General features: G+C 53.9%; 1 protein-coding gene across 2 annotated transcripts in view; it reads left to right on the top strand.

Moving 5' to 3' along the window:
* Positions 1–14556, top strand: part of AJAP1 (adherens junctions associated protein 1) — a 36187-nt gene extending 21631 nt beyond the window's left edge. For both annotated transcript variants that reach the window (XM_051786273.1, XM_051786272.1), the window contains 4 exons: positions 1979–2066; positions 3608–3850; positions 5035–5165; positions 9906–14556. In XM_051786273.1, the coding sequence (XP_051642233.1) occupies positions 1979–2066; positions 3608–3850; positions 5035–5107 (404 nt within the window). In that variant the 3' untranslated portion in view covers positions 5108–5165; positions 9906–14556. The remainder of the gene's footprint in view (positions 1–1978; positions 2067–3607; positions 3851–5034; positions 5166–9905) is intronic.
* The last annotated feature ends 570 nt before the right edge of the window (positions 14557–15126 follow it).

Below are 15126 nucleotides of genomic sequence, written 5' to 3'. Positions count from 1 at the left end.
CTGATTGGGCTCCAAGGGCCATGCCTAAAATACCACTTTGCCTTTGGCAGCATCTCTCTCCATCTCACCTGCCCCTCCAGGTGCTGTGTGTCCCTTGTGGGACGTTCCCATCTCCCAGGGTACCCCATCCATTAATCCCATCCCCTGCATATTGGCTATTTCTGTCTGATCTTGCTCCATACACCTCTACATTCTTTGAGGGCCCAGGGGAAAGGATTGGATATATTTGCAAAGTAAGAATAAAGACCCAGTAGCCTTTATTGCAGTGAGTGTCGCTATAGGGCTTCCCAGGGAGCCATCCTGGTCACCTGTCGAGTCCAATCCCTCTGTCTGTCACCACTGTTGGGAGAAATATGTCCTGTCCCCTTGAAATCCCCCTGGGCACTGGTGCAGAATTAATACACGATGCAAAGGAACTTTCCTCTGTGCTGGTACATATGGCAACTTATGTATGTGATGGAGTCTAAAATTATCCAGCCCTTCTTAAAATCCATGTGTCCTGCTCCGAGGAGCTGCCATCCTTCCCAGTGCTCAGCCACCTGCAATCTGTTCTGCCTGTGCCTTTCCCATTACGTAAATGCAAGGATTAATTGCATCGTTAGGTTCTCCCGTGGCCCTGCCGCCGCTGCCTCAGCTCCCAGTGTTTCAGAAGGTCTCGTCCCCAACGCCGCTTCTGTTTTCAAAGGAATCGGGCACTGGGCTGGTTTGATTTTATTTTTAGAGTCTTTCCTTTTATCTTTTTCAGCAGCGTCCCACTGGGAGCTGCTCCAAGATTGCCGTGCGGGACGCGGCCGGGCTGGCTGCTGCCGGGGTGGGCGTCACTGCTGACCCGGCAGGCGCGGTGTGAGCTGCCAGCCGCGCTCCTCGGCCCGGCGGGACACGCTCCCATCGTGACCATCCTCCGGGAACTCAAAGCGTGGGGCCAGAAGTCCTTCTCCACACCTCACCTTAAGGAGGTTGGGTGCCAGTGGGAGGTGGGGAGCCCTGTGGCGGTTTCCCTGTGAATTCCCCCCAGGAGATGAAAGCCAGAGGTGGAGCAGCTGAGGAGCGAGTACCGTGGCTCTGGCTCACAGGAGTTGGCTGCTGCCTGCCCAGGGCTGTGGGTGAATCCTTCCCATGAGCAGTGGCTGCCTCGGTGCTGCCCAGCTCTGCAGTCTGATGGCCCCCAGGCACCCCCAGCTCCAGCCAAGCCATGGCCTCGACACCAACACCATCCTTGCCCATGGACATGCAGCCAGGAGCCCAAGTGCTCTGGTGTGGGAATGAGCTGTGATTCCCTTGCCACGTGTACCTGTGTGAGCTGGGGCTGCTATGCACGTATGGCACAGATGCATGCATATATATATATATATAAAACTGCTTATTTTCCTGTCATTCTAAGACTTATTTATTTATTAAAACTACCATCCATCAGGAGCTGCAACATCTGTTTGTGAAAAATAGCACATCCTTGGGCTGCAGCCAGGAAAAATCATTTCATTATGAAATTGCAACTGTAAGGCTGCACAGAATCACAAACATACTGTACAGCGAGCTGCTTTTGTTTCCAAACTGCTCATTAGGAATGATCCACGAGCCAAAATGATACCCCGTAGAAGGTGAAGAGGGGGAAATGAGCCCACCCAATGCACGAAGTGAGCAGCCATCAGCGCCGTGATTATTATCCCTGGTGAATCCTGCGCCCAGTGCAAGGCTGTGCTTGTCTCCCTTTCCGTCCCGGAGGGGAGACGTCTTCACTTCTCTTCCGTTCTTCGTGCCTAATTCGGGCTGACAAGGAACATACTTGAGAGGATAGGAAATGAGGAGCCTGGCTTACAGATCATTTTGTGTAAGGCAGGAGAGGATTGCAGCGCCGCTGCCGGGGGCTGCGCGTGGCTGCACACCGGGAAGGGCTGGTGGGGGGCTGTGCAGGGCAGGGGGCTCTTCTGGGGTCCCCTCAGCTCCCATCCCCACTCTCTCTCGTTTCTTCTCTCCACAGGTCTGGCAGTTCATCAGATAATCACTATTACTGTGTCCCTCATCATGGTCATAGCTGCGCTGATAACAACTCTTGTCTTAAAAAATTGGTAAGGTCCCTCCTGCTCTGCTTGGCTTGGGGGGTGGTGGGGATGGGAATGCCAGCTGTGAGTGCCAAATCCCCTGGCACCGGCTAGGATGGCTTTGGAAAGGCATTGCAGAAAGAAATGGGGGGTTTATACTGAAACCTCAGAAGGAGGTTGGTGTACCAGGGTTCAGCCGTGCCCCTGCAGCTCCCTGACCTCTCCCCGCCTGGCTGGTGGCTTTGAGTCCAGCACGTGGCTGGGATTGGGTGGTCGAGTCCCACGTAGGACACATGTGCATCACCACTGTGGGGCTGAGCTGTGGTGTGATGGCTCCTGGACAGGTCAGAGCCCTGTGTTGGGCCACAGTGGGTGTTCCCGGGACCTGCCCGGTGCTGCCAGCAGCAACTCTGCTGCCTTCCCTAAGCAGCTTTGATGCTGCTCCTTAAATCCCCAGCCTGGCTCAGCAAGAAGCAGCTGCATCTCCTGCCCTTCCCCGGGATCCCAGGGATGAAAGGGCACCTTTGGAGCCCCTCGGGTGCCGTGGTTTGAAGCATGCCCCATCCCCCAGGGCGCTCCTGTGCTGTTCCAGCTTCATTTGCTCATGTTTATTCTCTCAGCGTGGCTGGGCGTATGGCAAAATAGGTTAGCTTTCGCTCCAGGCGCTCCTCACTTTACCTATTTTCCCAGGGAAACTGGCCTACTTTGAGGTCAGCGTTGCTGGCGTAGCGACACGGCTGCAGCGCGGGGCTGGGGAGAGCGGCCGTGCGCTCCTGCCAGTGGCTCTCTCCTCTGGCCCAGCCCGGCTCTCTGTGGGTGCTGCAGCAAATTGATTCCTGCAGCCAGGAGGAAATTAGAACACCAGGTTGATGAGGAGCCCGCTGGCTCCCCAGATGAGAGGAAAAGCTCTTTGCAGGGCTATGGAGGCATCTCCATCTCGGCAGAGCCGTAACTCAGCACAGCAACTGGCCAAAAGCACTTAGGTTCTGGCCCCACAGCTGAGCCAGAACTTTGGGGCAAGCTGGTGACACTCCCTCCTGTATCTCAGACAGGATTTACTCCACTAAAGCTCCCTAGTCGTTGCAGTGTTTCAGTGAAGGAACAGGGAAAATAGTTTATAAAACACTTGTGGGATTTGTCTCCAGTCGCGGCGGTGAGCAGTACGAGTCATTGATCCGGCTGACCACGGCTTGGCAGAACAGCTCAGTAACTGCTGCTGAAGCCAAAAAGGGGAAAAAATAAATCCAGTGAGCAGTGTAGAATAGAAATGGTTTATAGAAAGTGAAATTGGGAAATCACCAGAAAAAATGCCCAGCAGGGAAGCGCAGGCAGCACCCAGGTGTATCCCAGGTGGAGAAGCAGCACCTGGCAGTTTGCTCAGCTCTAACCAAACTGCCTCAGTCCCTCACTCCGTGTGTTGGGTGACTCTGGGCATTGCTGGTGCAGGGAGGGCCGGTGCTCCAGGGCAGGGCTGACCCACATCACACGCCCTGGCCCCAGACGGACGGTTTTTAAGGTCCCTTCCAACCCAAAGCATTCCTCGATTCTCTGATTGTCTCCCCATCCAGCTGCGCGCAGAGCGGGCGCCCGCGGCGCAACAGCCACCAGCGCAAGCTGGACCAGCAGGAGGAGAGCTGCCAGAACCTGACCGACTTCGCCCCCGCCCGCGTGCCCAGCGCCCTCGACATCTTCACCGCCTACAACGAGACGCTGCAGTGCTCTCACGAGTGCGTCCGGACCCCCGTGTCCGTCTACGCAGAGGACACGTTGCACTCGCCCGGGGATTACAAAACCACCTTCAATGGAAACAGGTGAGCTGGGCACCGTGGTTTCCCGGTGGGCTGGGGAGCGTCGTCCCAGTCTGGTGATGAGGCTTCGGTGCCCAAGGGCAATGCCCCAGGGGCATGTGGCAGAGCCATCTATCTCTGGCTCACAGTGCTTACCTGCCCCGTAGCTCGGTGTGGGACTGGCCCCCAGGCCCCTTGTCCTGCCAGTGGGGCTGGGTAGGTGCCTCAGCAGTCCCTGGCCCCACATGGCTCGGCGAGCTCTGGCAGTGCTCAGCACCACACGGTGTGTTCAGTTCCCAGCTGCTGCTGCCAGCATGTAAAATGCCGCTGGATCCATCTTCCAGCCTGTGCTATCTCCTCAGTGGCATCAGCAGAGCTGCCGGGCTGTGAACGAGCAGGTGATTAATGGAGGAGCAGGCGGTGGGAGCCAAATGAACCCTTTGGCTGCCGTGAGATAACGGCACGTTAACAAGGGGCGTCGCGGCAGCTCCGGTGCGGTGCAAGGGACACAGCCATGCTCTGCCTGCCCCTCGCCTGCCCAGAGGCAGGGGATCAGGAGCGATGGGGTTGGGCTCCCCATGCCCCAGGCTGGCACCAGAACCCTTTCACCAGGTGCCAGTGTGGTTTTATCACATGGTAAATGTGTATCCCCATCAAAGGTAGAGGGAAAGCCGGGAGGAGGGTTTTAGTGGAGAAAACAAGCAAGTAGTCCTCCAAGCAGCCTGGTGGAACCATGGAGTGCATGGCATCCACAGACTGTGTCTGCCTGCCCCAAGGACAGGTCTGGAGCCAACAGCTTCACAAACATCTTCTTAACCAGCATCTTTTGCATGTGCATGGGATTGTGCTGGTCCGCATTTTCCAGGGTATCCTCAGACCTCGGAAGATGGAGAACTGGCAGGGATTGTCACACCATTTTGTTGGGTGTCCACCTGCATTACTTTGATGTGAACCCCAGCCAGGTAACAGAGGATGCCTGTGTTCTGGCTGGCAGGGATCACAGCTTTTCTGCCATCCAGGGACACTCTCTGGGACCCTCTGGCCCTGAGCACTTCCCAGCAGCCTGGCAGACCCAGGCCCATTCAAAGCATCACTCTAGAGAGATGTCATTTTTTCCCCTAAAAAAGCTGATTTTGCAGCAGGCCACCCCGGCTTGCTCCGTGTGTTACGTACCAGCGTGTACAAGCCCCTCTTTCTGCTCGTTGCAGACCCTCTTCTTCTGACCGGCATCTTATTCCCGTGGCCTTTGTGTCTGAGAAATGGTTTGAAATCTCCTGCTGACTGGCCGAAGCCTGTTTGACTTCTGGGGGCAGGGCAGACGCCAGCGGGCTGTTTCCTGGTACGTACCGCGCTCCTCGTGTCCATCCTGCACCCATCCCACACCCATCCTGTGCCCCCCACCGTGCCCATCGTACCTTGCCTGGTGCCATCCTGCCTTCAGGGTGTCAGACTCAAGCAGGGTGGCTCACCTGGCTGGGATGGCTGACACCCCATGGGTGGGGAGATTAATTGCAGACAGACCACACTAGCAGGTAGAGACTGGGATGGATGACCAAAGGGTCCCTGGGGCAGCCTTGAACTTCAGCCTGATCCCATGGTTCCAGCCCACCTCTAAAACCTCAACAAGCCACAGTAATTTCCGTGCTGTGAAATGGCCTGATCTGTAATTAACCTCTGGTGGCGTGATGGACAGCCCGCCTCACCGGAGCCACCCGTCCACATGCGCACTCCATCAGTACCTGAAAGCTCATTTGGTGCTGTTTGCTGTCATAAACACTTCCATGCTCACTGCTGGGGTCCTCTGCCTCCTCACCCTCCTCCTCTTCCTTGTCCTGCTGCCGAGCCCCCCCTGCTCTGCAAAGCTGACCCTGCGTGTGCAGCCCCAGCAGCCGCTCACACCTGGGGAGCTGCTGCGACCAAAGGAGTGCAGGGATGTTGTTCTGGTTGCAACAGTACAGACTTAGGGGATTTTCTTGTCTTTTGTTGAGTTGGCTCGAGCCATTTCCGCCTCCTTGTGTCACTTCTGAAGGTGGCACAGCTGATAGTGGTGGCAGGAAAGCAGTTAAGGGTCTGTGTGTGCCAGCTCACTGTGGGCAGTGGTGCCCGCTCAAGCCACCCGCTCAGGTGAATTAATTGCTCTGTCCCAAGTCCCTGCTGTAATGAATCATATATTCAGTGTAAATGAAATTTCCAACCTTCCCTGGCTGCAGCTCGCTCGGAATAGCCTGTTTAACATTATGCACAGCTATTGAACACAGAAATATAATTAGATTAGAATGGAAGGGAATAAAAAGTTAATGGTCTCGGCTGTGCTGGGGCTAGCAGTGTCTGGGCAGGGCGGGTGAGGTGTGTGCTGGCGCAGCGGGGTAGCGAGCAGGGGTTTGGCTGGCACTGCCCTGCTGCCCCCCTGGAACCTCTCAGACAAAGTGGCTTCACTAGGGAAGGTTAAAGGCTCTCACTCCCCACCTGTTGATGTGTTTGTTTTATTTCTCTGACTCTTTTGTCGTGGCTGCTGTCTCCTGGGGCAGAGGGCGAAGGAACCCAGGTGGGAGCTGATGCCAGGAACAAGGGCAGCAGGAGGATGAGCAGGGAGGTTCTGCAGGGAACAGCAGTCTCAGAAAGAAAGGCAGTAACCCCCTGTGCCTGCTCCTGGGCTGCAGCCCGGGGCTCCCACTCTGGCAGTGACTGGGGCTCTCCAAGTGCATATGGAGAGAGCAGGGAATTCTGACTGGGAAAGCTGGGAATGCTGGCTGGGAGAGCCAGTGCTGCTGCAGTGGGGGCAAGGGCAGGGTGCAGTTCATTCCTACAGATACTGGCATTTACCACGTTCAGGTTCACCAAATTGGGGTGTGCCTTTTCCACCCTCAGCTTTGTAGTTTGGAATGTCTCTCCATCAGCTTAAAGTGTATTAAGAAAAAGAAATAACACACAAAACAAGCCAGCTGCACTCAGTGCATCCACAGCTCTCACGCCTCAAGTCCAGGGAAGGAGAAGGAGCAGCTCAGAGTGCTGCCGCTCCCACCCAAGGTCCTGTGAAACCTCAGGCCAAAGGCCGTGCCCTGGCCATCTCCATATGTTTCTTTAATAGCCTGAAACCATTCCATTACGCCTTATTAAATCCTTGAAATTCTCATTGACCTGTTTTCATGGAATCCATAAAACGCGCATTGACGCGCTCTGGAAAAATCTATCCGTCTTTTACCTGGAACATTAGCTCCGTAATAGCGTTTCAATTACACATACAGTTCTGGAAGCTGCTGCTTGGTTTCGTTAAGGGTAACAAAACAAGATTAATCCAAAACCTGTTTTCTGCACGTGTATCTGTGTGTAGGTGTGTTTGCACTAGGGTGCTTCTGGAATACATTTGCATAAGTGGTACGTCCTGGTCCAAGCCAGGTGCCCGCGGGAAATCCCTCAGGTGAAATGAAGGCTCCCAAGTTTCACATGTCGCTGTGTAAAGTGCAGATGGCGTTAAGATGAGCTCCCTGCTAGGCTGTCCCTGCCACCGTGGTTGCCTTGTGCTCTCACCGGCTGCCAAGTGCCAGAGGAGCAGTGCGATGGAGGGAAGTGCTGGAGGAGTGGAGGGATCGAGGATGCCTTTCCAGCTCTTGAGGAGAGGCTGGTGGACAAGGAGATGCAGCTGCTTGGTCTGCGCTGCTGCCGGAGGAATGATTGTTTCCTGGCTGGTGTTCACAGCCACAGCAAGGTCACCTGAAGGGGACAGTTGCCACTGACCCACTGCACCTCAGCAGAGATGGAGGATGCTCTGGAGCACATGCAGCTTCCTGGCTGGAGGGGCTACATGCGGCTTCCTCCTCCCAGTCCCTTTCTTCTGGTGTTTTACAAGCTTTAATTGACAGCACTTCGCATCTCTGAGCTGTCTGATAGGCAGATTAGCACTCCCAAAGGTGTGGACCTGGAGCTGGAAGCACAAGGCAGGCAGCATGGACAGGGACAGGGATGGATGGACAGAGGTGCTGCAGATGTTTCATCGAGATGAGCACTGGGAGCCCAGTTGGAGTTTAATGTGAACTTCCCATCTGACAGTCCCTCAGCCTGGTGTGAGGGCTGACCTCTGTGCTGTCCGACTGGCAGCCTGGCCTTGCAGGATGCTGATGGCCTCGTCAGGCTGGGCTGAGCAGTTGAGGCAGCAAATGTCAGGGTGGCACCGCGGAGCGTCTCCATCCCAGAGAGCTGCAGGCAGCACGGGGCTGTCAGGAAACGTGGTGAATCTCATATAATTACACAGTGAGCAGATGTTGAAGCTATTTCCAGGGTCAGATTCCTCCTGTGCCAGCAGGAGCGATTGGGAGGGTTCCTGTGCCACTGGCGCGGGCCCTGCCGGGACGCCGGCACTCCCACACGGGCACTGCCGCCCGCGGCAAGCAGCTGGTGGAGCTTCATGGCAGATTGCCCGTGCCAGCAGCCGGGCCCCAGCTCCTCGGTGGATGTCACACCTGGGTGGATGTCACACCTCGGCAGCTATTCCTGCAGGCACAGGGGCCGGCCCATCCGCAGCAGCCCGGGGGAGCTGCAGCTGCAGTGTCGTCCCAGGCTGCGTAGGTGAGGAGTGAAGCAGTCAGGGAAAGCACTGAGGAATTACCTGCAGGGAGGTATGAGAAGGAGAACTCCCTGTGCCCTGGTGCCAGCAGTACTGGAGGACACACAGCACCCAGGCAGAGGCAGGAGCAGACGATGTTCTGCAGAACGACAGGTGACGTTTGCTGAAGACTTGAGTGGCTTTGGCCAGGCACCACAGCGCAGGGTGGCTGGTTTGGCTTGATTTCATCCTGGCTTTGGGGCTTTCTGAAATGAAGTTTGAGATTCTGCATTATTCTTGTCCTTAATCCCACTCTCTTTGACTGAAAAACCCCATGGAATGAGATTATACAAAAATCTGTAAGGTTGATCAAGCGCTGACCTACTTTGCACAAAGAGGCTATTTGGGATACAATACCAATTGTACCTCCTGCCATCACACGTTAACCAGTGCTCACCCAGAGCCACAGGATGTTTGGCACTGATGGCAGGGAGGGGTTGATTTGGGACCTGGCAGCTGTGCTGATTTGGTGACATCGGCCTGACCCTGCCCTGGCACGAGGTGGTGAGAGCTGACAGCATTGTGTGGTAATGCCAGGCTTGAACACGGCAGCAGCTGCCGTGATGGCCCCGTTCTGCCTAACAACAGCAAATGGTTTGTGTTAACATTAACAGATAATGAGTCATCATAAAAAATCCCAGCTTGTCTTCGGAGGAATAACAGCAGTCCCAGCACAGCCCCGGCGCAGGAGATTAAGGACTCTGGAAAATCTGTCTCGCTAATTAAGACTCCGGGGTTGTTCTTGGAGATGGTGTATGTTGGGCATCTTGCTTAAAAATAGTGTTGGAGAAAGAGCCCTAGGACAAAAAGCACCCTGCATTCTGAGTGCTGATCCCAGCCAGGCAGAGGGCACAGCCTGGATTAGGGATGAGTGTACTGAGCACTGCTGTACAGGGTGTATGTACCTGCTGGCAGCTGTCTCAGGCACACCCAGCGGAGCTACAACACATTTCACTGCATGGAACAGCACGACACAGAGAGCAAGTCGCTGCACACTAATGATGAGGGGTGATTGTCTTTGTATTGAGGGTCCGAGATTGCACACGGAGACATCTTCCAGTAGACAGTAAATAAATAGCTTAAGGACTTCAGTAGGATCTCTGATTTGGTGCTTAACCAATTCCCTATTGATTCTTTAGATTTAACTTTAGCAAATTTTGTTAGTGCTTGTCATCATCTCGTCTGCCAGAGCACTCACTGCTCGTGGCCTGAGTATGAGAAGCTGCAGAACACAGGGATCACTGAGAGTAATCTTTTCCTGGAGAAGGCCACAAGGAGATAGAAGTAGTGCTCCCAGGTCCCCAACACAGACTGGCAGGTGGTGAGGAGGAGGAGGAGGATGTCACTGGTACCCCACTCCCTCTGTTCCCCACTCCCCTAGGATGCCACCACGGCCGGGGGGAAAGAGGGAAAAGCCCCCAGTTGCAGTGCAATTCCCTGTCATGACTTAATCTTTCTTTTTCTTCTCGTCCTCAACAGGATTCCATTGGTGAACCTGTAAAAAATATAAAAAAATAATGGGTTACCTGTACCTACCATTTCTGTTTACCAGTAGGAGACTCAAAGAGCAGCGTTCTATGGGCCAAATATATTTTTATAAAAATGAACATGCCTATAGGTAACTGCATTGTCAAGGAGCACGGTTTTGGGAGGAGAGAAAGGAAGGTATGTGAGCAAAGAATCCCGTGGAGGAGGAACTGGCAAGGGACAAAGAGGGAAGGACTGAGCGCCTGGAGCCCGGCCGTGGACGGTGACTCTGAACCTGTGCCAATAATACCATTATGTGCCATGAACCGATGCAAAGACTTTGTGAGGAGCCGTGTCAGCAACGCCTGGAAGCGTCGTGGAGGATGAGTGGGGCGTCTCTTCTGGTGGGGTCATCCATTCCGGTCCATACGCGTACATACATATGGTATATGTAGAGAGAAAATATATATATACACACACAAACACTTTTTGTACTGTAGCAATTTTTGAAGATCTTAAATACTCATTTTTAAAGAAGATGTCATGGGCTAAAAGTCTCATTTCTTTAACACGCATCATGCAAACCGGGTGATCTGACGTTTTCTACTTTGGCAGCTTGTCTGTCAGCCTATATGTGTATATATAGGTAGACATATATACATATATATACGTGTGTGTGTATGTATAGACATATATATGTATGTATACATATATATATATAGTTTTGGTTCTTTTTGGAAATGCTTTTTCCAGCGTGGTGACGTGACTGTGGTGGGGGACGGCCGGGGCTGCACTGCTGGCAGGGAGCAGGGGAGGAGCTTCCCAAAGACCATCTGGAATGCAGCTCAAGGCAGTGGTGAAGGTATTTCCAGGCTTCTGTATCCAGATACATCATCAAGGCCGATAGGAAGAAGCTGGAGAGCCTGTGCCTGCCCCATGTCCAGAGCTGAGATCCCCACCATGAGAGGGGGCTGGGCAAGGTGGGTTTTAGGAGTGGACTTCCAAAAGATGGGCCTCTCTTGGCACGGGAGACAAATTTTGGCAGTGGGATGTGGGAGTCTTTTTGGAAAATGGCTTCTAAATAGGCCACAGCACCAAAGTTTGCTCAGCCCTGTTTGACAAACAAGAGGAAGGAGCTTGTTGCCTCCTGCCCCAGCCCAGAGCTGTGGGATTAAGGGAGCTTCTTCCCTTGCTCTCCTGGTCTTGGCTGGCTCTGCTGTGGCAAGAGAAGACACAGTCTGCTGTCCACAGTCCTGGGTGGTGTTTAATGGGATTTTTTGCCAGGGAAGCACAGTTCTGCAGTTCCGATTTGGTGTGTTGCTCTAGAAAGACACCCATGGCCTAGCCAGCTCCTGCTGGGGTGGGTGGTGGTGGTGGATGCTGACAAGGATGCCAGCTGACCCTAAGCCCTCTCTCCAAGTCTTTCCATGGAGTTGGGTGCTACCGTGTTGTGCTGCACATCAGACACCAGGATGGGGCTCGCTCGGGTCCCTTCGGTGTTAGGTGGGTGAGAACGACAGCAGAGATCAGACCAAAGTCCTCCAGTTCTTTTTGTAAACTGCCCTTGGTAAATACTAGTGTTTTTTTAGAATTGTCCAGATCCACATTTCTACTCCCCTACTAATTACTCAGCTCCTTTTCTTTATGATAATGAACGTGCATTTAAAAAAAAAAAGTAGAACCCTGTGGTGTTGCGCAAAGCCACGCGTGCGGTCTCTTGTTCCCATGTCCTTTTCTGTCCTTTTCCCATGGAATTGCACAGTCTGGATTATTTTTCCTGAATTTTTGGATGCTGCCTCGGACAGAAGTCTTCCTTGCCAGCCCTGACAATTACCTGCAGACTTGAGCCAACCATCCCCTGGGCAGAGTGGGGTCTCCTGGGTGGCTCGTATCCAGCTCTCCAAAGCCACTGGATGCCTCCAGGGAGGAGAGGAGACAGTGTCTTGCTAGAGCAGTGACCCCCCAAAGCTTTAGCCTGCCCTGGGAAAACATGAGGAGTGTCTGCCCTTGGAAAGTGTGGAGTCTGAGCAACTGCTCCAGGGTCATCTCAGTGTCCTGGGGCTTTCCTGTGGCACTGGTGTCAGTGGTGCAGGCCCTGCGAGCTGCCCTCACTGGCACAGGTGTTGGGTTCTCCTCCTTTTTGTGACTTCATGGTAATCCATCTGCTCCAGCTTGGAGCCACGTCCCTTGTGCTTCTCCCATTGATCTTCCTATTTATTTCATTCCCGTGGGTATTCCAGTGTAATCATGATAGCAGTATGACATGAAATATATCTCAGCTCCCTCGTTCCAGGGCGTTCGAAGCAGTGCTCTGCTTCTGCATGGATGGAACCTGCTGCCCGCAGGGAAGTTGTCAGGCAGAGCCGGGGCATGGCAGGGTGTTGCGGGCAGCGCCAGTGCCAGTGGTGGTGGGATGGGGATGGAGAGGCACCCAGCTCATGGGGAATTCCCTGTAGAGGTGGGGAAGAGGAGAGGAAGGAGTGTGTGTGTGTGTGTGTGTGTGGGAGAGAGAAGGAAGGTGAATAATTGTGACCCCAAGGACAGGAGCAGGTTTCAGAGAGCAGGATTTTCCCGAGCTTCCCCCACAGTCTGCAGCAGGACACATCCTGGTCACCCAGAGCTGAGCGGTGAACCAGGGAACAAAAGTAGATGCACAATCTTCCCTTATTTATAAGGACCAACAGCACTTGCACTTTATCAGAGGAAGCCTCCCCCCATGCATGCCAGGCACACGGGGCTGCTGCTGGGAGGAGGGAGAGGAGGAGCAGAAAGGACAGGGCCGGAGCTGCTGATGTGGTGATGTACAAGGCAGGGCCCAGGCATCCCAAGGTCTTGCACAGTGAAGAGAAATGAACTGTGGTGGTTTCATTCCCTCCTATTGATGAAAGCCAAAAAACAAGAAAGAAATGAAAACAGAAAGTTGCATTTCCATGGCATAGTCTGTTGAGCAGATCTTCCCACCGTGGAAAAGCAGGGAAGCGTGATGTTCTCGGACATGCTCCCTCAGGAGCTGTGTCATATTTTGGGCACATCATCTCACCCTGGGGTCCTGGAAGCTTGCAAAAAGAAAAGTTTTGCTCCTTGCTTTGCTGTAAGCCCCCAGCCCACTGCTGCTTGTTTCTTTTTGGTTCATTTTCCAGATTCCTTTGCCCCTGAGTCGTCCCTGAGAAACACACCATGGCAGCCAAGAGGCTGCCACGTCCCCCAGAGGTGTCATGGAGTGTCTGTGTGTCACATGTGGCTCTGTCTTAGAGAGGCAGTGGTGTGGGATGAGCCACCCACAGCAAGGAGAGCTTGGCTCTCCTTGTGCTCTGCAGCAAACCCAGGACTCTCCTCCCTCCAAATCCCTTGCAAACGCTGAGCAGGAGCCTCAGGACGTGGTGTGACGGCAGGGGCAAGGGCTGCGGGCAGAGCCGTGGGCACCACTGGCACCAGTGGGCTCTGTCCTGCACCAGCTGAGCTGGTTTGGGACTACAGGTCCGAGCTCCCATGTCATGGCACCTCCGGGCAGGGTGGGCAGGGTTTGATCCTCAGTCCCTTGATCTTTGTAAGCCGGGGTCTCCCCAGGGCAGCATCACCCCACGGCACCCCAGGCAGGGCCAGTCCTGGGCGGCCGCCTGTCTCTCCAGATCCGATCGTTTACCTTCACTCTGTCTTCCCAGCTGGAGAGAGGGCGGCCGGTGGCGGTGGCGTGGAGGGGCTGTGTGGGTGCTCCGTGGGGTCATCGGCACCGAGCCCACCGCGAGGTCACCACAGCGACAGCAGAGCCGGCGCGGGGGCGGATTTCAGGTTACCTCTTCTCCACTGGCAGCTTGTTGCAAAGGAAGGTAGTTCAGCTCAAATGGTAGTCAAATAGTAGATATTCTACACATATTATATATTTTATAAAAAAAAAATTAAAAAATAAAATAGAACAAAAATATATCTATCCTATCTCAGCCCGCCCATTTCAGGATGAATGTGGTTGGAATTTTCGTTCAACCAGGTATAAAATCTGTAAGTGATTTTTTCAAAACCAGCAAGAAATCCCTCGCCATTTCCAAGTCCATGGGTTTGGTCTCCCGAGCTCATCTAACGCTTCTCACACATTTTTAAGAATTACTCTCAGCATTTGTAGGTACATTTTTAATAGTGTCAAGAGTGGAGAAAATATTTACTTTGAATAAAGTATATGTTGCACAAAAATGTACACTAAGGGCACAGATTTCTGACCCAGATTCTTCTATTTTAGGTTCCGAGGGGTTTATTTTTTTGTTTGATAGGACATGTACAGCGAAGTTTACACTTTATTTTTGTTTCGCCAAAAACCCGTTTTCTAACATGAGGACAGTTTTACTTTGTAACCGGTTTTACATCACCGAGTACTTCTTTCTTTTCCTGGGAAAATCCCGCACCGGGAGGGGCAGCCGGCACGTCCGGGTGGGTGCCGGGCCAGCCCAGCGCCGGTGGAAGCGCTGCCGCCTTTCGGCATCGCGGCCGCTCCGCGTGCCCGCGGCATGAGCTGGGGCGATGCCAAAAGGACCTTTTTCTTCCCGAGTGGTTTTTAATTTGTCTCTGTCCGTGGAAGCCGTGTATTTGGAAGCACTGTAAATGCCCCCCTATCCCCTTGCCCTGTGTATATTTAGTACTCTGATGTTGCTATTAAAACTGATATGAGAACCGCGCAGCCGGTGGTGACTGGGTTCGTCCGCGCGCGGCTGCGGTTCCTGGGGAGGGGACGGGGTTGGTTTGGGGTCTAGGGGGACTGACCCATCAGCAAGGAGTGGACGTGCTTCCCTGGGGAGATCCCCCTGTCCCCAGCTGTGCAACCCTTGGGTGAGAGGCTGAGAAATGGCCCTGCCTTCATCCTGGGAAGAGGGTCTCATACATCCCCTCAGGTCCCCTTGAAGCCCCCACCTCTGCACCCTGCAGCACTGGCAGGAGGGTGATGGGTCCCGAGGCTTACCCAGCACCCCTAGGGCTTGGGGGGAATTAATTAAGTGTCACTAATGATGTTTTAAACAAACAGCTCTGCTATGGAATCACTTCACCCAGTTACCTCTTTTACCTGAGGAGTCCTGGCCATGAGCAGGTCCCTGTTAAGTGATGTCTCTGGTTTGCACGTTGGGTGTGACACAGGTGATGATGGTTCACAATTGAGCTGGCCCTGCAGCTGTGCAGCCACAAGCTGCTCGATGGACAGATGGACAGACGTGGGCACCGGGCAGCACAGGGAGGGCTCATGCCAGGCAGT

Source organism: Manacus candei, unplaced genomic scaffold, assembly GCF_025592945.1.
Source record: "Manacus candei isolate 608988 ecotype Guabito, Panama unplaced genomic scaffold, ASM2559294v1 h1tg000022l, whole genome shotgun sequence".
Classification (NCBI taxonomy): Eukaryota; Metazoa; Chordata; class Aves; order Passeriformes; family Pipridae; genus Manacus; species Manacus candei.
Note: the sequence above shows the minus strand (reverse complement) of the source record. Positions and strands in the feature narration are given on the sequence as shown.